Source organism: Pangasianodon hypophthalmus, chromosome 14 (genome assembly GCF_027358585.1).
Source record: "Pangasianodon hypophthalmus isolate fPanHyp1 chromosome 14, fPanHyp1.pri, whole genome shotgun sequence".
NCBI classification, from domain to species: domain Eukaryota; kingdom Metazoa; phylum Chordata; class Actinopteri; order Siluriformes; family Pangasiidae; genus Pangasianodon; species Pangasianodon hypophthalmus.
In genome coordinates, this window is record NC_069723.1 from 20,999,000 (window position 1) to 21,026,608 (window position 27,609).

Below are 27,609 nucleotides of genomic sequence, written 5' to 3' on the forward strand. Positions count from 1 at the left end.
GAATATTTTTGGAAGAACGCTGTAACGCTGTTCATCACTCCAGTATGGATCCAGAACATTTTTTTCCAGGAATTTACGTGAATTTAACCTCTTACAGTCCTCTGAATTTTCTATATCTGGATTATTATGCTGTGACTTCATGACTGAAAAAAATGATTAAACCATTAAACTCCCAGAACTCATTGGTTAGTGTTACAGAATAATTTGCTGAATTATTCATAATATTTACTGTATAATATGTTTTAATATGTCAAAGATATAACAGAACTAGTAAAAGCTAGTGTTACATGAACACTATTGAATTAACCCTTTAACCAGTTATTCATAGTTAGCATATTATCCAGTACCTACTTTATATTATTCAGTAACTACAATAAAACTAATAGGAAAGGTGCATGAGAGTAAGGAGTGTAAGTCTGAACCTGCTAATGATTCATGATTACTAATGATTCAGTTTAACTATTTGTGTTTTCTGTCCATTAGAACTATTTTACATACATTTTACTATTTAACAGTTTACATTCAGGCTTATGATTCACTCTCTCTAGGAAGTGATTGGACTTTTTTTTCCTCCTACATCTATCGATAGGACACATACGACACAGTTAAAATCTCTAGCAGAGGTTTATTTTAAAATGCTTCTTCTACCAGTCACGTTTCTTACATTATTCTTTTATACAAATCTACTATTATTTGTAATTAAGTACAGTATATCTGACATTGTAACTAGTCTCTGCTTCTACTTCAGTCGCCAAATCTCTTTCAACCCGTGCCAACTTTCAAAATATGTTCGTAGGAAAAATGGAAGAGAAGAAAGACAAAAAGAGAAAATCTCAGTGGTAATTACTGTGGCTGTGTTATGAACAGGGGCCACCTGCAGATCATAGAGCAGCTGGTAGGCATATCCTCTGTTTGTGTGTGTGTGTGTGTGTGTGTGTGTGTGTGTGTGTGTGTGAGACTCTCATATAGCTGCCATCTGACATTTTCCCTGAAACTGGATCAATGTATTTACAATTACAGTGTATAAAGGAAAAGAGTCAATGAAAATTTCAATCCAAAATGTAAATGTGAAACATGCCTTGTGAGTAACAGTTGTGGTGCAACATTTACACCAGATTTCAGTGAAAACATTCATCCACATCAGGCCAATCTATCGCTCTTGCCAAGTTATAGATTTGCCCTTAATACACCCTCTCTCGTATTCATCCTGGAGGGCCCAGAGGAAAAGCGCCGGGAGTAGTTAATATTATTGAACCATTTTGTTTTAAAAGCCGGTGTTGCATGACACAGAGCCAAATCGACATTGTGCTTCAGACAGAACAAACAGGTCAAAAGGAAAGTCTGAGAGGCAGATACAGTAAAAAAAAAAAAAAGCAGTGCAGTTCTCCTCATGATTACGTGTGTTGCTGGCGAATAAAATCTCCCATAAAATCCCACTGCCATGTTCGACTGACAAGCCTTGTAAATATTCATGGTATAAAATTAAGAACAAACTGCTTCTCAGCTCAGCAAATATTCATAACCTCGAAAGTGCGGACTGGATAAAGCTGTGTGTGTGTGTGTGTGTGTGTGTGTGTGTGTAGCCCACATGAAACAATGATGTCATTCTGTTTAAAAAAATAATAATAATTTGGGGATAATGAGCCAAACTCCGACTGTGTTTTGATTGGCTGCTGGCAGAATTACTTACCATAGTCCTCCAGCGACTTGCACGAGATGTCCAAGTGGGTGGAGCCAAAAGGGTTCCTGACAAATCTCCGCCTCCTCCTGAGGTCATCCTCCCAGTAGTCAAGACGCCAAAAGTCATGCAGCTGACTGCGGAGAGGAAAGAAAAGATCACATGAACTAATCTTCAATTCCACTTATTGAATACAAAGAACTATTTTACACAGATAGATAGATAGATAGATAGATAGATAGATAGATAGATTTATATAAAAATATATATGTGATTGTGTGTGTGAGAGAATTTACACACACACCCACACACAAATATCAGACATCAGTCAGCTACAGAATTATTGGCACCCCTTAAGAGAATAAGATAATATGCAAAAAGGATTATATTAAACAAAATTTGACTGATGATTTGATCAATCAAAACTTCCAATTTATAGAATTTCCAGAATTCTGGAAGCTTTTAAAATCCAAAATCAAGTACATCCTGCTTGTTATTAATACTTAAAAAGGAAGAAATCTGTTGGATGAAAACATTCCTGAAAAATCTGATAGATTTGGTGTGGTGAAGAGTGCTAGAGAGCCTGGAGGAATCAAGATGTGAATTTGTAACAAGTGGCTTGGTGTTAGGCAAAAAAAAAAAAAAAAAAAACATGAAGGGTGCCAAAATTTTATGCAGGTGACTGTAACTTATCCCATTCATTCTTTCATTCATTCAATAATGGCTGGCCAGAGAACTCACAGGATACACCTATGTCTGTCTTAATTTATGCAAAAAGGTCACCAGTTAATCACAAAGCTGTGTGTCGTTAGATGTAATCTGTACTAAAGCCCCAATGAAGCCTCCCAGCATGAAGCGCTTTCAGGCAGCAACCGCAGCAGCACGCGTATAAATAACAGCCAGTCCCATTAACAAACACGGGCTCAGATTACACGTCTAAATGGCGCGGTTCGCCTCCTTTTTTACGGTACTTTTTAACAAATCTTGTAAATCAGAGGTAAGACTCCATATGCAGACAGCATGGAGTTTAATGATGGTAGGAGGCAGGGCAGGAAGGGAGGGAAAAGGGGGGGTGTTGGGGGGGGGGGGATTCTCACCGCAGCCACAGCTCACACTAATAAAACAATCCCCCCCACCACCACCACCACAACGTACGCTGCAGCCGTGATTAAAATAATGTGCTGAAATATTCATCGAAATGATTCGTGAGGCCCTAGAGCAAGCCATGGTATTGCATTTTTATTCATTATTGATAACAGTGAATTAGCAGCCATATAAAAAGAAAGAGACAGACAGAGTGAGAGAGAAAGAGAAAGGGAAACAACAAGTTCCGGCATGTGGTAACCATCTTTGTAAATGATTATTCCAACATTAGCAGGGACCTGGGCTAATTTTATTGCTCGCAGCTAATGCAAACCATTAAGGGCCAGGACTAGCATCGGGTTACTAAGTGCAGCTTGTTTCCAGCCTGCTCAGGCCAGAGATGTTTCAAAAGCTTCAGCATTTCTGAGAGAGAGAGAAAGAGAGAGAGAGAGAGAGAGAGAGAAAGAGAGAAATAACACTGCAAGTAATTTACCACAATGAGGGTTTTGAGGGATGTTAAAAGAGAGTGATGATGGTGGTAATTGGGGAACAGATGACAAGATGGTAAGAGACAATCAGCAAATTCCGCATGTGGTTTGTCTCCATTACAGGGCACATGCGCCGAAATGCATAATCCGCCTGTGTGATAATTTCTGCAGTAAACAATGTGGAGAGGATAGTTTGGATAGTCTAAAAACCATTTGAAAATAATAATAATAATAATAATAATAATAATAATAATAATAATAATTAAAGAATTAAATAAATAAATAAATAGTATTTATAAATAATTAATTTTAATTAATTAAAATTAATATTTTTTAAATAATAATAAAAAAAAATTAATATGTTTAATAAATATAACTTTAGATTATTAAAGAGGAACAGGGCAAAGCAGATACTTTTTATTGTTATAATTTTAAGAAATATTTTGGCATACAACCTAAACTAAAACTCAAATAAATAGATAGATAAATAAATAAATAAATAAATAAAATAAAAAATAAACACCTCTATATGTTGGTAATATTATGTGATTTTTGATGTTGGTTAAGCCTTTTTTAAATTCATTTACAAAAATACAGCTGAATATATTACAAAATATTATAAAATATGAGTTAATATTGATTGTGTACCAAGCAAGTGTTGTTGTGTCAGAAAATATGACAGCCAATCACATTCCAATATGCAAATGCAGGCCATGAAATGCTGGGGGCATAGAGGATTCTCATTTACATATTCATACACTGTGATTATAATCAGGGGGAAAAAAAGGTGCTTCTGTGCCTTTTTCTGTTGTTTAATGTAGAAAACACACTGGCTCCTTCCTTCCTTTGGGACTGAGTGTAAGATTGTCCTTCATCCAAAGAGAAACCAAGGAGAAAGTGAAAAACAAAACAAAAAAAGGAAAGGGAGTACAATAACAATAACAGCCAGCACACTCTCTCCACAACACGAGGCAGCCATTTACAAAACAAGGCTCAATTCCAAGTGCTTCCTCGAGCTATGGGTGGGATTATATAGAGCTCTCTGCACCCTGCCATAACACTGAGGCAGACTAAACAGATTAAAGTGTTACAGCAGGATCACATCCCATCACAACCCCCTGGCAAAAAAAAAAAAAAAAACAGACACACAAAAGCCCGTGAATATATTTACAAAATGTCAGAAAATCAGGCCATTGCAGAGACTTAGCCGACAGCAACACGAGATCGCTCTCAGTTTAGCATCAATCAGGAGTGTGTAGTGTATGTGCTAGCATGTCAAAGGTTCATCACGTGCCGCAGTATGAAAAGCAGTACACAGCGCCGAGGGCTTGTCTGCTGTCAATCCCGAGTCGAGAGAGAGGTCTCTCTTCACAGAATGAGACGTCAGGAGGCCAAATCTGCTTAAATGATATTGTAAATGCGAGATTACACCGTGAAAAATAAATGCAGAACCCGCAAAGGAACCCAAGCGATTACTGTTTACGATTATAACCTCCAAATCTGCCAGCGGAAGCTAGCGAGGGGTGGGGAGAAATCCGTTTAGGCTTTGAAGATCGCTGAAAACACAAGTCTCTGACTGTGTATGATGAATGTGATTCGGTTTGACAGCAGTGCACAGCGGCAAGCGGCGAGTTCAGAGGAAAAAGCTCGAGCGTTTCCTCTTTCTCCTCCAAGAAAAGGGGAATTAAATGCTAAGCCGAGCAAAGCCAAATTATAAAGGACAATAAACAGAATGGTACTTGATGGCAGTGTAACCCATCTTTTCCCACAAACCATGTGCTTTTACTTTGGAAGCCGTTTGTGCAGGACAGGAAGGGAGTCCGGCAATACATTACGCCGCGTGGTCAGCAATCAAGACGGATTTCTCATGTATCAGAAGTGCCATAACGAGGGTCTGGACACCCAGGGTGGTCTCGATCTGAGACTACATCCTTCCCCCTGAGGGGGGTCTGTTTCCCTGAGGAGCGTGTACATAAGGGATAAGGGAGATGGATGACGGATGCTCAGGAGTGGCTTGAACTCAAATCACTGGAAAAAAACATCTCACACTACTCGTTTGTAAATCCTACAATTTGATTCTTGTGAAATCTAACACACAATCACTCTTGTTCCTCATGAGATCAGGATGCTGAAACACTTTTTAGCATTTTATGGTATATTGGGTCACATTTTATTTGAAAAGCACTTACAGTGGGCTTTCTTAACTACTTTATAAAGCAATAGTAAAGGATTTATGACAGGCTGATGTCAAAACTCAAGGTGACATTAGAGGTTTTATGTATCATGACCGTGGACTTTTTACTAATTTTAGTATGTCTTCACTGAAAACACTTCCATTATGATTTGAATAATCCTTTGGGCACTATCACATAGATGCAGTGTTGTTATAAATGCTAAACTGATATGTTTGAAGACGTGGAAATCAGTCATTCGGCTGACATATGGGCTTTATAACTTAGTAAAGCTGTAGACAGCTTATATATATATATATATATATATATATATATATATATATATATATATATATATATATATATAAAATGTACATAATAAATAAATTTAGGGGTTTCAGAGATTTTTTTTTTAAGGTTTGTCCTGCTAGCTGTTTGTTAGCAATACATAGTGGAACAATTTTCCTAGCTGTCCTCTCTCACAACGATTTTAGCTAGCTGTTTGTTAGCAATACATAGTGGAACGATTTTCCTGCGCAAATGAATCAACCAATCTTATCAGAATCAGGAACTCACAAGTATGTGAAAACACTGACGAATCTGAGCACAATAAAGTTTGACGCAAAGTTGTCTTACCTCTCTAATGCTACTACACGCAGTGGGGAAACACATCAAGAGAAAATGAAGACACTAGCCAGACTCGAATCGTAGTTTTTATGTGCGATGTGAGGACAGAACACTACATCTCATAGCAGAAACATCAGCCAATGACTTGCTACCATTTTGTTGAGAGGGTAACCATGATGTATAATATTAGACACTTCGTTATAAGAGGATAATAAACATATACACATTAGTTTCTCTTAGTGTTTGCTTCCACTTTTCAGGTTTCAGGCAATGAAAACTGGGAAGCACACTGGAGCTTTTATTGTCCAGTGGGCTAGCTAACAAATTTATGATTTGTCCACCCCTGAAATAAAACCCTGCCTAATAAATCTGTCTATGTTGCTTTATAAGACATTTATATAATACCCAATGTAGCTTTCTTTAAAAAAAAAAAGCATTAATGAAGATTGAATATCAAGTAGCATTAAAAACATACCAAAAAGAAGTCTTATAGATAGACTTTATCAAGCAGCCTGTGAATAAGAAGACATCACATGATGTGACTACTTCATCCTTCATCGTATCTCCGTTTCAACAGCAGTGACATTTTCATTGTATTCAAACAAGAACAAATGAAAACAGCTCAAAGAAAAGATCTGCGCTAGTATAGCGCTAGGATAGACGCTGACAGTCGTTTCATCTAAATGGCAATCACGGGCTAGAATGAGCTCCTGATTCCCTCCACTTTAGCAATCCCACGTCTCCTGACAGAAATAAAGAATGGTGCAGGGTCCGCCCCTCCTCGCAAGAAGCTCAGATTTATTAGTCTGATCGCCCATCAATCACATAAATGGACTTTTCAACTGCATTTTAAAAGCTAATTTCCCCAGCGCTGATAACCAAAACTATCGTCTCAGCAGCACACTGGTCATTAACAACAAAAGTGTGTAAGTGCACAACGATGGGTTTCTCTGGTTAAATACGTGAGATTGAGGAGCCTCGCAGTGTAAGATTTAACACTCCACTGTCCATAGGGGATGGCCTCTGTTTGTGGACGGCCATAAAAAACCGACAGCCATGATTCAGACTCAAGCAGCAAAGTGGGAAATAAAAGGATTGGTGAGAATTTCATAAAAAAAAAAAAAATATTGCAATGTTTGGGTAGGGGAAGAGAGACGGCTTGTTTGGAAGGCCGTGGAAATATATTGGACTTATATGGAGACGATGCAGAAGGCTTACGACAGGATGGTTCCCAAGACAGATGATCCTGTTACCTTGGCCTGCACACAAGCGCAGACTCGACGAGATATTGTTCGATTCTGTGCGCCGCTGTACAGCTAATTCATTTAAGAGGATATGCTATGCCAATGTCAATGAAATCTAAAACGACTGACTTGCATAGGATTGTGCGTGACAAAAGGACACCATGTTGGCAACACATACAGAAATGCACCAAATTCCATATATTGGCAAGAATATCTGAATTACACATAGTATAGCAAATGGAGTCCAGAAAGAAAATCTTACTGTAAAGATACTGTTTATAGTATAGTAAAGATATTGTTTACTATATTGAATAATGTCTATTGCTATATCTCCATAAGCATCTGGGGTCATTCAGGACATCGCTGTTGTAGCAACAGCTAATGGAGCCTTGCAGAGCCGCTTTAGATGAGAGTACTTAACCAAAAAAAAAAAAAAAAATGATGGTGGGATTCAATAAGACGCCATTATATTCTCTTTCAATGCTTCCATTGGGGACATAAATGGGATGTAATTAGCATAAGTGGCGCTAATGATCGGCTGCTCTGTGAAGAGCACAGGGTGCTGCTTTTTCTCAGTGCTACTGGACCACCAGCTACAAACTTGCTAAGGATGGAGGCTTTGATTATATCTATGTAAGTCATCTCAACAGTAGGGATTAAAATTCTAACTCCATTACCAAGAACTATTTAAAAAAAGCTACGATAATTTGGTGAAAATTACATTACATTTTTAAATATAACATCTTTCTTCACTAATATATACTGTATATTAAACTGTTTATATTCACTAAAAGCAATAGGGATGATGATATAAGGAATAAAACACTTGGGGGGTGTGGTGTTATGGGACAATAATGAACAGTGGGGTGGCATGAAGCAACTCAACACCCCAAAGTTGATTATTTTTCAATAACTGCACATCCCAAAGTGTTTTATTCCTCTTAAACCACAGCAATTTGCCAACACTACCGTATTTTTTCATTATTAAACTAAGAGATTATACTTTTTATCCATTTATAGTTACATTTACTATTGTGGAATGGCTGCAAAACTAGTTAGTTCCTCTTATAAACAGTCGTTCCTTCATCATCCCCTCGTTTTTTTCTCTCACTTTAAATAAATAAGCTCAAAGTCCTCTCTTCTGAAGACTTTCCTTTGTCTAACAACTTACAAAGCTTTACTTCTGACTGTTACAAAAGATTGACACTGGAGACTCATTCCATAAATGTTAAATAAACATCTCCTTACAGAATATTTCAACATATCCACAATTATACATTTTTTTAAAAAAAATTTTTTCTGATCAACCACCATACATGTTCATGTATAAGTTGTTACTATAGAAAATTTGAATGCGCACATTAATATAAATTTTCTGATTTTTCTTACAGGCAAAACTATTTATCAGAGCTGACATTATAGAAAAGTAATCAACCCCTTCTGACCAATCAGAATTAAGAATTCTAAATTCGCAGTAGTATACCAGACTATAGCTACTAATGGTTATTTATAGAGAATTTTTATACGGTATAATGTGTGCAGAATAATATGTTAGAAATACATTTATTATGCAGTATAAATACTTGGTTCATAGGAATTTAAACATGCATTTTTGGATAATAAATCAACTGAGGGAATTGGATTCATTTTTCATACATAATTAAATAAAAATATTTCTTTGTAGCCGACGGAGGAATTCGAAACTCACTATATCTGTTTCGTATTGCTTTAACCACACAATTACAAACGTCTGACAAAAGCGATTTGCAAAGGAAATATGTTAATCCTCCCTTTCAAAATATATGTGACACTACTCCTCTAGGGTCAGCTCAAAAATGGTAAACTATTACATTCTTTCTTTGGAAAATAAATCACTGGGGAAAATATTTGGCAAGCGGAGCTTGTGAATCTTCGCTGGAGAACTGAACTGGCATTCCCATATGCCGATGTTGTAGTTTTAAAAAGATCAGCTCTCACTCCTCATCCTAGCCTTTGAGCTCCAGTTCTCCCACAAATTGCATAAGACACATTTCAACACATTTGGAGAATTCATAAAGAGTCCCATCATATCATCACAGGCCAAATGGCGGCCATATGCTGGTGGACAGCGCTCAAGTTTGCTCTTCAAACAAACTTTATCTTTCATCCATGCTAGGTTTTAATATCTAATCAGAAGAATAAATGAAGACACAAAGTAATGCACAGTCTGGTCAAATTAGTGGAGGTGCACGTGATGGACATCACTTTCCCACAGCCCAAAGATCTCTTATCACTACTAATCCTTAGACTGGATGTGAACATGTGACCCTTCCATTGCTCAGGTCATTAATGTCGTGTAAGGACATGAGGCTCTCGGCGTATCCGTGCTATAAATCAGACGTAACTACATGTGAGTACCCTGAAGGGTACGAGTGGCACTTGTCAGAGCGATTGAGCAGGATGAAGACCGACACGTTCTCCTTGGTGAAAGACAGAGTTCTAGCGCAGGTCAGACGTCCCTTCTTGCCTGTTTCGCCAAACCGTCGATCTTTTCGTCCAGGATGGGGCCACAGATTGGAGGGGAACCCAAGATGCCCTTGAAATTGATGACAGTGCGAATGGGAGTCTTTCCAGAGATAATTAGCGCAGGCTGCAAGGTTAAGCATGCCCTTGGGGAAGGGAAGCCTGAGTGTAGGTTCAAGAAGAAACGGATGGACATGTGTGTGAAAAGAACAACAAAGGAACAGATTCAGTTTACCCTCCACACTCCATTACTATGGAAGCAGATGTATAGCTGGTCAAATGAAGAGTGATGTAACCAAACCAGGGTATCTATTGGGAATAGTGTGAAATAAAAACATGAGAGAGGTGTGTGAGAGATGGCGATGTCAGCTGTAGCTTGCTTCCAGTATGAGCTCTAACCAGTCTGCACTTTGCTCTAAATCTAGTGCAAAATGAATACAAGCCTGTTTTTATGGTTCACTCTATACAAGTCAGTGTTGGTTTGTAACCACAGAAATGATAACGTATTACAGTAAGAGCATTAATATAAACCTGTGATTTGCCTGCAGCCAGAACTACTTTCAGAGCCGCTGTTATTTAAAACTGATCAACACCTTTGGACTAGAGATGGCACGATAACATGTTTTTTATACTGATACAATAAAAAAAAATCAATCCTAACAAATGAAAAACGAGTTATTTCAATATATGTAGTAATATAGTAAATATTTCCAATTCTAAAAATAAATTTCTTTTCCAAATCCGAATCCAATCTTTGCCATTTGTTCCAGGATCTGATATCCGATTTGATTTCTCCGATATCTGATCCACCATTTTTTGCTGGTATTGGCCCAATGCTGATACTGGATCCGGAAAGCCTTATGCCCTGAAGTTACAGCTTTACCTCCCGACTGTTACAAAAGCGCTGACTCCTTCCAAAAATGCTAAACAAACATTTCCTTACATGAAACTCACATTTATTAAATCTGTTCCAAATCCAATTCCAATCTTTGCCATTTGTTACAGGATCCAATATCCAAAATGTTTTCTCTGATATCCAATCCACAATGTTTTTGCGGATATCAGCCCAAAACCAATACTGGGTATCGGATCAGTGCCATCTCTACTTCTGACCAATCAGATTTGAGAATCCAGAAGACAGACAAATCTGCCTCAGTGAAAGACAGAGATCTAGTTCCAGTCAGACATTCCTTCTTGCCTGATTCGCCATATCTTTCGTCCATGATGGAGAGATAAGACAGATGAGTAGCCACTGGGAATAGTGTGAAATAAAAACAGTGAAATAGTTGGAGAGGTGTCTGGGAGACGCCAACATCAACTGTAGCTTGCTGCCATTGTGTGCTGTAGCCAGTGGGCATTTACTCAAAATCTACACTAAAATGAAAACAAGCTTGTTTCTATAGCTCTTGAGGTTTCTCGAGGTTATAGCTTACCTTTTTAATAAGCTCTCTTACTAACACAATTACCATCCTGAATGTAGCTTCGACAGATTCTGAAATTTATTTTCATAAAACGCAAACAGCCACAAGGTCTCGCCTCCACTACTTGCACTCTTAAATAAATCCAGTACTTGTAAATTAATTTATAACATGTTATACAGCACATATAATGCCTTATAATGCAATTAGTCTGTTTAAATGCTCATAAATTGCTATAACTGCATTCATAATACATCAAAAAACATGCATATTGAAGCCGGTATTCAAAGTGCATTATAAATGCATATCTAATTAGTTATATAGCATACATAATGCCTTATAATGTCTGGAATAAGTCTGTATAAATGGTTATATGTAAGTGAAACCCTTTATAAAGCATTAGTATGTGATTTCATAATGTCTGATTATAATAAAGCATCTTTTCATAACAGTATTGCAGAAACTATTGTTTTAATGCACTATAACAGCACGGCTCTGGCAGTACAACTTGCAGTTCAGCCACTATACTAGATTCTGTGTATGTGCATGTCAGTGTTATGAACTGATATTATAATGTGGTACAAAACCAGACACCATAAAGTCAAATACTCATTTTATATAGTGTCATGTACGCAACATTAACTACATATGAGCCTTTATACAGACTTATGCCAGACATTGTGAAGTAGTATGTGTGCTGTATAAAAAATATAACTTGGGAGCATGCTGTTATAGGAAAATAATCACTGTAACTATAAAGGTTTCTATAAAGGTCATATCTATAGTAAATTCTGAACATGTTCATATCATGTGATAAAGCATTCATTAGGCATTACACACATTGTTATGATTTGAAAATACATTACACTTTATAGCTATTTTTATTATATATTAGGAATCTTTTCAACATGATACACTATAAGTAGTGTTCGCAACACATTATATATCACCAAGCCACTATAAGAAGATTATAATGCCAATATAATGTATTATAAGCACTATTATAAGCACTAATTTAAAGCTGTTTATTGTTGTGTATAATTTCTTATGAATGCATTATAACATTGTGAATGTATTCATAAATCATTATAGATATATCCATTACCATAATCACTTACTCTTACCAGCCGGAGGTTGATTATTTTCCTGACATCATGTCTGGAAGTGGTTTATTCCTCTTATACCACAGCAACTTCCCAAAACTAAGAATTCTTTATTTACTGAATAACAACACATCATCCTTTTTATCTGTTTATAGGTACATTTAATGTTGTTGTGGACAAAGTGCGGACACTGGAGACTCCTTCCATAAATGCTAAATAAACCTCTCCTTACAGAAAACATCACCATGTCAAAAAAAGATTTTAGTTAGTTCACATGAAGCATCTGCCATAGAAGTCCCCGTGTACGTCGTTACTATAGAAACGATAACATGTTAGAATGAGCGCATTAACATAAACCTGTCATTTCATTTTTATAAATTAAACAACTCTCAGAGCTGCTGTTATAGAAAATGAAGCAACACCTTCTGACCAATCAGAATGGAGAATTTAACAGCGCTGAGGTAGTAAATGTAATATTTAACAAGATCATGCTTGAATAAAATTTCTATTTAACTACGAGCATTTATATCAATCATGAGGTATTATGTATTTGATAGAACAAGTTATGTATGCATTTATAATGCATTACGAATCACAGAAAGTGTTTTCAAAAGGTTGAATCTCAAACCCTGAAGTATGCTTTAGTTTGTCTATTTGGAAAAATTTTTAAAAGGTTCTAAGTAGAAGCCTAAAAATAGAGGGGTTTCCTTATAGAGAGGGTTCCAAGGACACTAAGAACGCTTAACTATTTAAAAAAAAAAAAAGCTTTTTAGAATATTTAGAGCGTACAATAGCTTCAGAGATTGCGGTGTAAAACTGTGTTCAGGATGCCGTCCTTTCTACCTTTTTACCTCTGATGTTACCTCTCTCTCTCTCTCTTTCTCTTAGTGTCAGGTATTAAAATTGATAGGCTCTTTCAGCTCCACCCACTGAGACTGTTTAGCCTGGGCGCATGTGACTGAAGGCTCCATTCCATCACAAAGTTATTATCCAGGACCAGATAGCTGCCATACATCACACGCAGAACCCCGAGCTCACCGTTAGTCAAGGGAAACAGCGTCTCCCCCCTCGGCTTCCCTGCAGATCAATACGAGCCACCTTTCTCTCGCTCTTTCCTCCTTTCTCTCCCTCTCTCTCTCTCTCTCTCTCGGCTTTTCATTTTCATCCATCTCCCCTCAACTGACGCCAAAAAAAGGTAATTATACAAGAGAAAGCTCTGAGAATCAATACTCGAGTCAGTTAAGGTCCAGTGAGTTAAGGTCCAGACACGTCAGTTCTCCGTCAGCTGTCAGCCATGTTGCTGACTTGGACAAAGGTAACAAAGGGACTCCTGTTTTTCCACATGGAGTTCGAATCATTTTTCCCATTGCAGAAGGCCATGCTGGAGCAATTAGCACCGAGCCGCTCATGTGGAACAGCGACTCGGGATGAGATGAGGTGTTATTGGGAACTCGGTGAAGTCAGCCACACGCCACTGCATGACAGAATATATGCTGATAGTGAACAAGTCAGCTTTATTAATCACAGTTGAGGTGAACTTCACACAGACTGAGCGTGGAAATGAACTCGAGAGAGGACATGGTGTTTTTATGGGGCTTTTGCATTTCATACGTCATGATCACTACTCAACGCTGGTTTCACTAAAGCTGAGATAAGGAACCTTCGATTAATTCGAACTTTAATTCATTTCATTAAATAAAAAATGAAGACAAATAAAAACAATAAAGAAAGAAAAAGGAAGCACTGATTTCCCAAATGTTTTTGTTATTTTTTTCTTGATTTTATTTCAACACGTTTCTGAGCATCTGTACAATAAACATACTTTATGCTCTTTTTATGACAATTTGTGAGGTTTTTTTTTTTGACTCAGAACTTCCTACTTCCCTTCTCAAAAAAACTCATATAACAATTTAGACTATTTCTTTTCTTTTTTCCTTTCTTTTCCTTTCTTTTTTCTTTCCTTTCCCTTCTTTTTTCTTTTCTCTTTTCTTTTTCTTCTGCTTTCTTTATGCTGTTGATGTTTTTACATCTTTTTCAACAAGCCAATCATAGTGATATTCAAGCATTTTATATATAAACTGAAAAGGAAAGAGTGCATATAATTAAGTGCAATTAAAAATATATCATTAAACCTTTGTTGGATTTCAAGAAAACTGAAGTAGGGAACGTTTCCCTCCAAAGCTTTAAATGTAGTATTTTTTTTTTGTTGTTTTTTTGTTTCATTCATGTCTAAGTGGTTTAGCCATTTTATACTTTACACACTTTCCATGCACACTATCTCAGATATAAAAGCTTGCTGGAGAAATGACATGATATTCCACAAATGCCACACACAAAGAGTAAAACTCCCGTAAGAATGTTTTTACTTGACTAGAGATTTTGTTAGACTATAAAACGCCGTCAGCGTGTAAACCTCTCATTAATGTGTGTTTAGTTTGTTTACAGAGCTGGCAGCCTGTAAGGATCGGGACAGAACATCAACTGCGTGCAAGTAAATGAGTCCATCATTTTTCAATTTCACTGGATTTTTTTCTGTCATTAATTCCGGCAGTCTGTCTGACATCTCCTTTTCTGGTGACGCAACTGAACTTTATAATCAGCTTCCCAGGGCCAGAGGTCAAAAGGAGCTGGAAGAGCTGGAAGGGAGGGCAAGGGGAAATAACTCGCTCTGAGACGAACGAAGGGAGAAAAAAAAAAATCTGACATCCAATTTTCAACTTGATTTATCAGTGTAAAGTTAAAATTGATAGTGTGTCATTACTGGCCTAAGAGCTGTCTACCCGAGTCCTATCAAAGCCTTCTCGTTTTGATTTAGTGGAGCAGATCAATACAACCCTATACTGTTTCAATTTGAACACTATTGATTTTCTGATGCTGACTCAATACAGGGGACATTCATCATCAGGCGAGCGTGGAGTATGATCGAACCGAGCCTGGCCGCTCTCGAGCTGCTTATTTGGCTTTCGGCTTACGAAGGCGTCGAGGGATTCTTTCATACCGTTGTGCATCTGCGCATCCTGCACATTGCTGTCCAAGAACACAATGAAGTCGGTTCATCAGCTCGGCTGGAATTCCTCTGAAGTACTAGATTTATTTTTTTAGTATTTAAAAAAATCAGCGAATGTACAGAGGGAGTCATGTGGGTATGCTCCATCCAGCATTTTCCACGCAAGTTATCAATATTCTTTCAAGTCTCCCCAGGCTGTAGCACATAATAAAAAGAAAAAAGCAATTTGAAGGCATTCATGCTCAAAAAATACACACTTTGACGCAAATAAATTTTCAAACGTATACACACACACACACACACACACACATACACACACTCCTAATGCTGGGGGGCACACTATTTTACAGCACCAGCATAAATGGGAAAGTTAATGTAGCATTGAATAAGACTAAGATGTTGAACCGCAACACTGCCTTAAGCCCATAAACATATTGCATCATTATTCTTCTGCAGAAGGTTACCATTAAATTTCAATTCGTTGCAAGTTTTGCGGTACCATTTACAGTCCTCGGCAGCTCAATAACCTTTTGTCTCAATGCAAATGTTATGGCTCCTAGGCGCTCGCTATAAATATTTGACTAAGCTGAAGAGGTAGCAGAAAATTCCAAATGATGTGTTACACCAGCCGGGATGTAAACACAGCTATTTATTTATCATAGAAGTTGGTAAGAAAGGAAAATAATACATGCTGGGGTTATGAAAAGATTATTAATGAAGCATTGATTCAGATGGAAATTAACTCTTGAGATGATACTACATTAGTTCGAATTAGGTTGAATTAAGGCATTATTAGAAAATGTAAACTATTTTTTTGGAGGTTTTTTGGTAACACTTTCTATATAAGCCCATATTCACAAATCATTATAACTGTGCTTATAATTCTGTATAAATTGACTAATTATTAATTGTAACCATTTCTATAAACTCTAATAATGCCACATAAAGCGCTAATAAAGTTCTAATAAAGTGCTAATAAAGCGCTAATAAAGCTCTAATGTAAGTAACTCCTTGATAATTCATTATAATTCCATGTGCTTTACTCAAAAACTTTAGTTAGTTAGTTAGTTAGTTGTTATTTATTTATTTGTTTGTTTAACTTTGTTGTTTTTCTTACTTTCATTCATGTTATTTATTTATTTATTTCTTCTTCTTCTTCTTCTTAGTATTATTATTATTATTATTATTATTATTATTATTATTATTAGTATTAGTATTATCATTTTGCATCCAAACCCAGCCCTACTGCATTTTATTGTGGAACATTTCATAATGTCACCAGAGAATTTTTTTTTCACGCTGCCCTACATGCAAACGAGCAGGAAATGATCTGTGACTGGAGAAAAATGAAAAATGGTTAAAGGTTAAAAATCACAACCGATTAATTCACACAATCTCTTGTCTGCTTACTCAACCACGCTGAGGCTAAAGTCCAAAAATCAGACATACAGCGCCTGAACTGTTTACTGTTTAAACACAGAGATGTTTCCTGTTGCTAAAACTGTTAGACACGGAGCAGCAGAGGATGTTTTCCACCATCAGTGCTGTACTTCATGACTTTAACAAATAAAGAAATAAAGAAAGCCAGGGCCACTGTAATGAGCAGTTGTGGCATGTGAGTATGGATGTGTGTATATATGTGTGTGTGTGTGTGTGAGAGAGAGTCCTGGACTTTCTCTCCATCAGTCTGACAGCTTAGTTAAGCACTCATGGCAGCTGGATTTACATATATCCGGGAGGCAAAGTTTATGATGTGTTTGGAAACACTGCAGTGAGGTGGCAAGAGCTTTGCTCGCTTTAGAAATATCTAATCGCAGAACTACATACTGCTGGAGAACACTGGACTAGATATAAACATAAATATAAATAATATACCACAACCAAACCATTGCTTTTCCATAGAATGTTCCAGAATATTCGTATGGTTTCAGGTTTCAGATTCATTTAATACCACATCACTGCTGAATTCTCGAATCTGATTGGTCAGAAGATGTTGATTCAATTTCTATAACAGCAGCTCTGACTTCAATTCCGGCTGTAATTCAAATCACAATTTCATATTAACTTCCTAATATATTATTATTGCCATAGTAACATCTTATTAACAACAGGGGGTTGATCACATGATCAATGGCTAAAAATGTCTTCTTCTTTGTTACTTAACAAAGAAATAAACATATAATTGTTGACATGATGTAAACACATTCTCTACTGGGACGTTTCTATAAGATTTATGGAAGGAGTCTCCAGTGTCAGCACTTTGTAACATGACAAGTTGCGTATTATTTTTTTGTCTTATTAACTTCAAAACAGAGGAAAAGAAAGGAGGTTAGTTAGAGAAAGACTGTTTAGAACTGCTATAATGTAAGCGATAACTTGTCTAATAGATGATCCACAACATTAAATGTAACAATAAATGGATAAAAAGTATGATATGTCATTCTTTAATGAATAAAATATGTACTCTTTAGCAATATACTGTATGTGTAAGAGGAATACAACATTTCAGGATGTACTGTTATTAAAAAACACTTGGTTTGGTAAGACTTCACCGCATTGTTGATGTTTTTCCTATAACAGCACACGCCACAGTGTTTTATTGCTTACTTAGAGCATGCTGCTACATCTCCCAAGAGAATGCTGGTCCGTGCTTGTTATTGTTGCTGACCGTTCGTGTTTTATTTCTGTGTATAAATGTCTGTTTAAGCATAAAATCCCGTTCCTTTGGTGTCCTTACACGATATACGCCGAGAAGCAAAAACAGTCAGAGCGCTTTTAACAAGGCCCACAAGGGCAGCTTAACAACCACCAGGTGTACAGCTGTGTCAGTAAAAAGAGGGGCGATGTGTATCACAGAAACACGGACCACCACACACACACACACGCATGCACACAAACGCACACAAACATGCACGCACACACAATCTGACCACCAGTGAGGTGTCTCTTGGGATTTAGTGGTCGGTTGTGGTAATTGAGTTTGCTGACCTGCAGCCTGACCCTGGTGGAGAGCAAGAAAATGACATTAAATAGCAGTTGCATTACAGCTCTGGCTGTGTGTGTGTGTGTGTGTGTGTGTGTGTGTGTGTGTGTGTGTGTGTGGGTGGGTGATATAAGAGTGTAAATCCTGGCCCTGGCAGCCGAGAGCACCTTTCAAGGGCTAAAGTCAAGATTCCATGACAAGAAACAAACACAGTAAACACACACACATACACATACACATACACACACACACACACATACACACACAGAGCTATAAACACACCTATTTCTCTGCTGTGTCCACACACAGTGGTCCAGAGGGCCGTACCTGTGTGTCAGCGCCCCCCAGGCTCCGTGTTTGTTGGTGAGGATGTTGATGATCTTCTGTTTAAGCTGATTGGCGGTGACGCGGTCGCGGTGTTTGGCAGCACTGATGAGGTGATCACACATCTTCTCCTCCTCTCTCCTGTCTACAGCATACTGAGAGCAGTTCGACTAGAGAACGAGGCAGAATGGAAGACACAGAGAGTGTTAGCATTCTTAGAAATGTTTGTACTGTGTACCTGTGTACATATATTATACTATTATATAATTACTCTAATGTAGAACAATGATGATATTCCTGTAAGATTCTGAACCCTAATAAACAACATTTCTGATCTTCATACCAGAAAGCTATTGACAGTGAAACACAATGCTGTTTTCAGTTTTGATTTAGACTAGGGTATGTGAGTATTAGTGACACTGATATACAGTGAGTGTGTGAGATGCTGGTATGAGTGTAGGCTAGAGCATGATTAACACACACTGTGCTGTAAAAACAATGAGCCACAATGAACCTTAGTCTCTATCTGTAAACCTACAATGTGAATTTATGGGGGTGTTATAAAGTACTTCATACCATGACGAGTTTGAACGCTCGAATTTGCATTATTTTCGTATAACAGCATGTCTCGGAAAGTAGTTTTGGCTGTTACATGTACTCATTCTAATACGTTATTGTTTCTATAGTAACAGCTCATACACAGGATACACCACATAATCTAAGTCTAATAATATATGGATTTAAAAAAAATGTGCTGCTGTTTAACAAAATAAAACATATAATCTTTGGTGTGGATCACTGAGTTATAGGAAAATAATCCACACTGGGGTGGTGTGATGCGGCACAATGCAGATTAGACCAGCCCAAAGTCTGGCAACTAATTAATAAACAACAACAGCAACAACAACAACAACAACACAATAATAATAATAATAAAAATAATAATAATAATAATAATAATAATTTTAAAAACCACATACACTCATACCTGTGTACATTGACTGAAATAACATTTATATTTCCTTTTTATTTCATTATAGAAAATTGTGTTTTGATTCACATTTGCTATCATGACCTTGTGGCAGAAAGACAATTTTAAAATCTTGCAGCTGATTTTTTTCTTTATTTTTTCTTATTCTGCTGAATTTTACCTATGAGAAATACACATTACAATGTACTAAATTTCACACAGCATTCTGATATTTTTACATCTGAACTCAAACTCAAAAGAAAAATAGACCAAATATCATAAATAGAAAGTATATTTACTGCATGTTATAATTGTCGGCTAATTATCAGCTAAGAAATGCATAATAAAGGCCTGATAATTGCACGTGAACATTCCTGGACGGTTATGAAATTCCACAAAGGCAACCGTTTTATTTATTGCTGGGATACACTATATCTATACCTCACAGTTATGTTATGTCCTGATTTAATGTGCTATAAATAAAAGAACACTGAGGCTAACTGTTGTATTGTAACTGATTTATTGTGTGTGTGTGTGTGTGTGTGTGTGTGTGTGCGTGTGCTACAAGATATTGTATATCATAGACATGGGCAAGAGTAAATACACAGAAAGTCCTCCATCACTCATTAACTCCATTCATTTTAAATTCTGTTGAAATACTAATTACCAGAATGATATAAAAAATACTTTTGCTATTTCACAGATATAAGCCTTTAAAGATGTTGTGTAACCATTTAGCCCCATTTAGCTCCATAAAGTTCTTATTGCACCTAGTGGTCGAAAATGACAACTGCAACAAGTGCTAATAGAGGCCCACTGAGGCAGGAATCACACTGCTCCATGCCCGGGAGAGGAGCAGCGAACAGGACAGTTGATTGCAGGGTTGCCAGCTTTGTGGATTTTATGCTAAATTTAGGGACAAGTTTGAAAATACTCCAAGTTCTTGTTATAGCAAGTAATCAGAATTAAATCTAATACATTTCCACAAACAAAGGTAAAGTCTAAGAGCAGACAGTGTGTCTGTGGTGTTTACAGAACCATTTCTGTTGTAAGATATGTATACTGCATAGAATGGGAAAGGGGAAGGATAAGTATGAGTATGAGGGGAAAGAGTGTATGTACATCAGAAATACATATGCACCATGGTGAAATTGTTTTCCCACACAAAGGCTGAGAAAAAGAATAAAAATGTCTCTCGCTTTTCCAATATCTGAATTTTTTGAACTAGCTTCAGGTCATGGGATGGAAATTTTGATGAAACCTGGCAACCCTTATGTTAAAGACAGTTGAACAAAGGTATGTGTAAACCCTGTAAAATGAGCTGTTAGACTGTATGATGGTTGACTGTAGGTTGTCAACCCTCAACTTCTGATTACAGGTTTACTCAAATTTAAAAATTTACTACAAAAAAGCTGATAGCATAAAGTGTGACAGCCTGTCGACTTTTTGTCTGAGGCTATGTGTTTATTAATGTCGTCCTTCCTCGCTAAAATCTATGTTCACGAGCCGCTGCTGGATTGTGCTATAATATAGAGCTGTGATCAGTTACATGGTATGTTTAAAAAAAAAAAGGAAAGTATTCCAGTGAATGTCACCTAAAAGCCTTAAAACTATTAACATTACTGAAAACTATCAGTTGCATGTGAGTGAGGAATTAATGTATACCTACTAGAGTTATGTCCCTTTTTATAGCAAAAAATGTAGCTATATATGTAGCTACAGGCCTCTGATGAACTCTGAACATTTCAGATGCACTTTAGCTGTACTCTTTCTCTCTCAAGAGAAGCTAAACCACACACAGCTACCCTTTAAATCATTAATTCCAAATCCAAGCTCCTCGTGAGGCTGTGAAGTATCGCAGCATCTCTCCAGAGTAAAGAAGATGCTAGGCAGCGAGCCTGACTTCATCTCTCCTGCTAAAATAAGATTGTCTTACTGAGCAGCACACATCCCCCACCCCCTGAGGGGATCGCTGGCTAATATTCAAAATCTAATTTGCTAACAGAAGCTTTCGGGCAGCGGAGGGATGTGGAGTAAAGGGAGCGAAGGAGGGAGGTGGTGTGGAGGGGGTGTAATTGAATTTCCTGTCTTATATTTGAATTCTGTCAGATGTTATGCCTCGACATATTCTTCAAACGGGCGATAACTCAATCTCCCGGTGTCATCTCGCTTCAGCGTGCAGCGCTCTGACAAATATCAAGCATTATTTATCACTTCAAGGGGGATATAAGGGTTTAGTAGTGACACCAGTTTAATTGTAAAAGAGGGCTTATCTGCTCGGATCGGAATAAAGTGGACGGGAAGAAGGATGAGGAGTAGACGGTTTGGCAGACACGATGAATCGTGGGTCAGGCAGACTTCCCCGTCTCACCGCTGACTCGGACTATCTTAGCATCCCCTGCGGTTTATCTACTGGGTCAAGGATCCTGAAGAGCACTATATCAAAAAGCTGCCTAAAGGAAGCTGGTGCTTCCTGATAAGGAACTCATCACATCTGCTGGAATGAGAAGACTAGTTTGTGTGCTCTTTGGCCTGTGTGTATATATAAGACAATCATGCCTCTTCGTTTCCATTCATAGTGTCTCCTTCGTCAGTGTCACTGTAAATGGCCTAATAACCCATTTATATCATTAATATTAGTACTAGGGAAACATCAATATCATGCCTGGTGCCATGCTCATTGACTTATACTCGTAAAAATGCCCGATACCAACGTCCGATACCAACATCCGATACCAACGTCCGATACCACGCGATGCTATGTGATGTAATCCTAGTGTACATTGTCATTGATCAAAAGACACAAAATGACAGCGATCTGGACGTATTTCATAATGATGGAAATCAAAGCAAAGCTGACTGCAATCTGTACACTGAGAAAATATCAGGAGGAGAAACCACAACATAAACATAACACTCAGCACGACAAATTCATTGCTAGCAGCAAAAATGTCTAATGCTTGGTGAGTGACTATAACAGCTCTTACCCAGAGTGCTGTTCTAGAAGATCAGCTAATATCGATCATTAAATAAACAAGGATTCCGATGCAATGAAGACTAAATAAATTAATAATAATAATAATAATAATAATAATAATAATTATTATTATTATTATTATTATTATTATTACTATTATTATTATTCCACTGAGTCCACAAGTATTGATGGTAACAGTTATTCCTAAATTAGAGGAATCCCTTTTCATTTCAATTGCTGTTTTTGATGCGGTTATTCCTGAAGTTTCAAAAAAAAAAAAAAATGCTTTCAGGTTTCAACTAAAGCACTTTTCCGAACCGAATCAAAACCTGCCCTTCTTCAACACAACCCTTCTCGATCCAAGGAAACTAATGTAGCTAGCTAATGCACTTCATTTACAATCAACTAGCAAATGTTATAAAGAATGAGAATAGCAGCCTAAACGCATGAACCTGTGCATGTGTGCTTTTCATGCCATCCATTTAAACACAGGAAACTTAAACAAAGCTAAATAAAATGTTCCATGACATCCCTCATTAATTCATACTAACCAGGTTACTCATGTTGGCATCAATATCTGTGTACCAGAAAGAATTTACTCATGCTCAGTCTGAAAAAAAAGGTATATTACAATATAGTACAAAAGGGATTCCCTCAGCTCTCTGTACACAAAAGCTCCTAACATAATGGCCGGCTTGATTTAGCTAAGCTTTAATTCTCACCCAGCTTAATCTGGTAATGAGCGGCGTTTCTATAGCATCTCGATTTAAGCTAATAGTCTCCCATGTCGTGCAAATGCGATCACCAGAGATGGGTGTTAATTTGGCGCAAGGGCTAATGTGCAAATTGGAAGTGAGTTATTAAATTTCTTTTTTTTTTTTGCCGCATTTGTACGCGTCGATTAATCTCCACTGGGACACACAAGGCCGGGATTGCCCAGCAACCCTCACTGCAGAGTAGTTGTGAAAATAATTTTCGCATGTAGATATATTTCACTCAGGAAATGAGATTTTTCCTTAGAATCACTCCTAAAATCTGATTACTCAACACTTCAGGAGGTCTGAGACGAATTTTAGCTGGATGTTATTTTACACAAGTGTAAACACATAAGTCTGTCCAGGCCACATCTGACCCCCAAAACCCAACCCAGTGCTCGAGGATGTTTAAGCAGAAGGATTGAATACCTCAAATTCAGCGTGCTTGTGGACATCCTCGGCTCGCTGGCGGTTCAAGATGAACTCAGCCTCATTGGCCACTCGCACAATGTGGTCCTTCATGGCGTGACACAAGAGTCTAGCACAGAGAGAAGAAAAGGTCAAATAACACATTCCTACAGTGTGAAGTATTTACACCCTGGTGTAGTTTACTGTGACATGAAGAACTGAAGCAGGGATAAGTAAATATTATGTGAGAACATTGTACTCTTATTAATTTGTTTTCTTATAAAGAATAATAAAAGTACAAACTTTATCATTCAGAACAACAACAACATGTACTACAATTCCAACATCTAGACGTTACAATAAAAAATCTCTATACGATAACTCTTTTTCATTTAATCCGTATATTACTTAATGTTTGCTTAAATTAATAATGACCAATATGAGCTAATATTTTCATTAATATGATGATCGGTATTTAATTGATATGATGGTATGGAACTGTAGAACTGAGGCTGAATTTACACCCAACATTTACACATTTACACTCCATGACCTGATATTCTATGTTGTAAAATAAATGTATTAAATTATTAAATTTTTTATAACAATTTATGTAAAAATATTATTATTAATTAAAATTAATTAATAATGCCATAATTATTTGTGTATGTTGATTATAGCTGTGTATGCTATATGCTGTGTAACTGTGTTTCTATTTTTTTGAAACACTTTAAATTTATGCATATTTTATTGATATAGATTACATATAAATCTTTTAACTTATGGCATAAATATGAAAAATGTTAATGATTTATAGCATACGTTAACATTAACAAAAAAAAAAAGGTAATGATGTTTTGTTTGTCTGTTTGTTTTGTGATTTTTTTTTTGCAGATTTTTTGAACTGAATAAACTAGTGTGACCTCATAAACATAATAATTTCTACAATACACGTGTGCATAACTCTAAAATAAATCTGAAGAAGTCAATGTACAGCTCTTGTCATCCATAATAATTAAAATCACCAACTTCCAGTTTTACATTCCACTGTAAAGTCTGTAAACCATGTACAGTATACACAGCTGTCTCTCTGACACCAGTTATACCATCACACTCCCGTTTAATTCAAAATGCTCATTTGTAACAGCTCAAAGTCTCCGGCGTCAAGATTACACCCTATTTTACACGTCATTAAGCCGACGTTTGGTATAATTGTGCTTCTCTGGTGCATGAGACTGAGTGTAATTTCTTTTTATGTCTCGGCTGAGGTTTAATTCATAACCGCATTCATCAATCTCATACACATCCTGAAATGTTGACAAGCACTGAATTACCTTTTTGAGGCTTGACAAGGAAACAAGCTTTAAACCCATTTCCTCTGCTAATAATAAGAGGGATAGAATAAAACTAGCACAGACATTCATGCCTTCTGCACGGACAGTGGAGTTGAGAGCAATTGGCATTTAATGTTTTGTGTCACATGGCACATTATTTATTCATAAAGAAGCCAGAAGGGTTTTTTAATTGGTATCAACTGCTTTTGTACTAACATAGGAACAATAACTTTTTATTAGAGGTTGTCATGGAGCCTCACCCCCTTATCCTCTTTATATATATGTATATATATATATTAAAACCACTGACAGGTAAAGTGAATAACATTGATTATCTTGTTACAATGGCACTTGTCAAGGGTTGAGATATATTAGGCAGCAAGTAAACAGTCAGTTCTTCGAAGCTGATGTGTTGGAAGCAGGAACAATGGGCAAGCGTAAGGATCTGAGCGAGTTTGACAAGGGCCAAATTGTGATGGCTAGAAGACTGCATCAGATCTCTAAAACAGCAGGTCTTGTGGGGTGTTCCCGTTATGCAGTGGTTAGTACCTACTTATAGTGGTCCAAGAAAGGACAACTGGTGAACCAACGACAGAGTCATGAGCGCCCAAGGCTCACTGATGTGTGTGGGGAGTGAAGGCTAGCCCACCTGGTCCAATCTCACAGAAGAGCTACTGTAGCACAAACGGCTAAAAAAGTTAATGCTGGCTATAATAGAAAGGTGTCAGAACACACAGTGCATCGCGGCTTGCTGCGTATTGGGCTGCGTAGCTGCAGACCAGTCAGAGTGCCCATGCTGACCCTTGTCCACCACTGAAAGCACCTACAATGGGCATGTGAGCATCAGAACTGGACAATGGAGGAATGGAAGAAGGTGGCCTGGTCCGATGAATCACGTTTTTTTTGTACATCATGTGGATGGCCGGGTGCATGTGCGTCACTTTCCTGAGGAAGAGATGGCACCAGGATGCACTATGGGAAGAAGACAAGTTGGCAGAGGCAGTGTGATGCTCTGGGCAATGTTCTGCTGGGAAACCTTGGATCCTGGCATTCATGTGGATGTTACTTTGACACACATCACCAACCTAAACATTGCTGCAGACCAAGTAGACCCCTTCATGGCAACAGTGATCCCTAATGGCAGTGGCCTCTTTCAGCAGGATAATGCGCCCTGCCACACTGCAACTATTGTTCACGAATGGTTTGAGGAACATGACAAAGAGTTCAAGGTGTTGACTTGGCCTCCAAATTCCCCAGATCTCAATCCGATCGAGCATCTGTAAGATGTGCTGGACAAACAAGTCAGGATCCATGGAGGCCCCACCTCACATCTTATAGGACTTAAAGGGTCTGCTGCTAACATCTTGCACACCTTCAGAGGTGGTTTTTATGTAATGGCTATATATGGTAAATTGTAATTAGTGTAAATTTTTCCCACCTAATTACTCAGTTCTTTAGACTTAGTAGCACACAGTTACCCAGTTAAGACCTAGAAATGTAGGAACTGTAAAAATGTGTAACTGGTTTTCATGATAGTTCTGTCTGCTTGTGTTCTTGACCATTCTGCCCACTCTGCCATTTCCAATATAATCCTAATAAAACAATACAACTGTTTCATTACATCTACAAGTACGACACATTCCAGGCTCTTAGTCTGAAAAATAAGAATGTCAACCACATCTAAGAAGGTTTTGAACTGCCACATGCTTTCCAATATAACAAATTCATTTATGGTGTAGTTCCAGAAGATGACAGATTTGCCTTCTGAAATTGCATCCCATTGTCTGTTTCACTTCAACCGGAAAGTGGTAATTAGAACCCTTTTCAATATGGAGCTTCTCTCAGAATATCAGCTGCAAACAATAAGGACAACATGGAAACTAATATAAAATATCCAAAGATTTCTACTTTACACATGGGCCAAAGCCTACATATTGTGGTGAAATGATTTAAACCACACTATTCTACAATATTCCAGAAACTTGTTACTGGAACATTTTGTCAACTAATATGGCTTCCCAATATGGTCTACTTTTCCTGGCTTGATGGACATTAATGAAAATCAAATAGTAGGTGAAATGTGATGGTATACAGTTGTCACAGTAAGACAAAACCAACACTATTGTTTATACTGTATATACAGTTACATCCTGCGCTGAAGGCTTGGAAGTGTGTGTGTGTGCGTGTGCGTGTGCGTCTGTTTGGTGAATTGTGAACAATTATCCTCATATCCTGCTGTATGCCGTATTATAACAGTGTTACAGTAGAGCTGGTGAAAACAAAGAGACGGCAGGACAGGTGTCTCACTACAGATGTACAGTGGGGAGAGTGATAGACGTGCCAGCACCCTGGACAGCGCCTGTCACTGCTCACTCACACACTCTGAAAGGAGCTCCAAGTGTGTGTGTGTGTGTGCGTGTGTGTGTGTGTGTGTGTGTGTGTGTGTGTGAGGGGACAGATGGGTCAACAGATGGATATGCAGGCTTAGCCGGCCGTGATCAGCTCTGCAAAAAAAAAAAAAAAAAAAAAACAATGCC

At 37.5% G+C, this 27,609-nt stretch overlaps 1 protein-coding gene across 5 annotated transcripts in view; it reads right to left on the reverse strand.

Annotated features, from left to right (window-relative positions):
• nbeab (neurobeachin b) overlaps positions 1-27,609 on the reverse strand; it is a 344,194-nt gene that overhangs the window by 132,202 nt on the left and 184,383 nt on the right. For 3 of the 5 annotated variants that reach the window (XM_053239985.1, XM_034310658.2, XM_053239986.1), the window contains 3 exons: positions 23,760-23,868; positions 18,587-18,798; positions 1,691-1,815 (listed from right to left, as the gene is read on the reverse strand). In XM_053239985.1, coding sequence (XP_053095960.1) covers positions 1,691-1,815; positions 18,587-18,798; positions 23,760-23,868 — 446 coding nt within the window. The remainder of the gene's footprint in view (positions 1-1,690; positions 1,816-18,586; positions 18,799-23,759; positions 23,869-27,609) is intronic. The other 2 variants (XM_026934784.3, XM_034310661.2) reach the window with 1 other exon arrangement.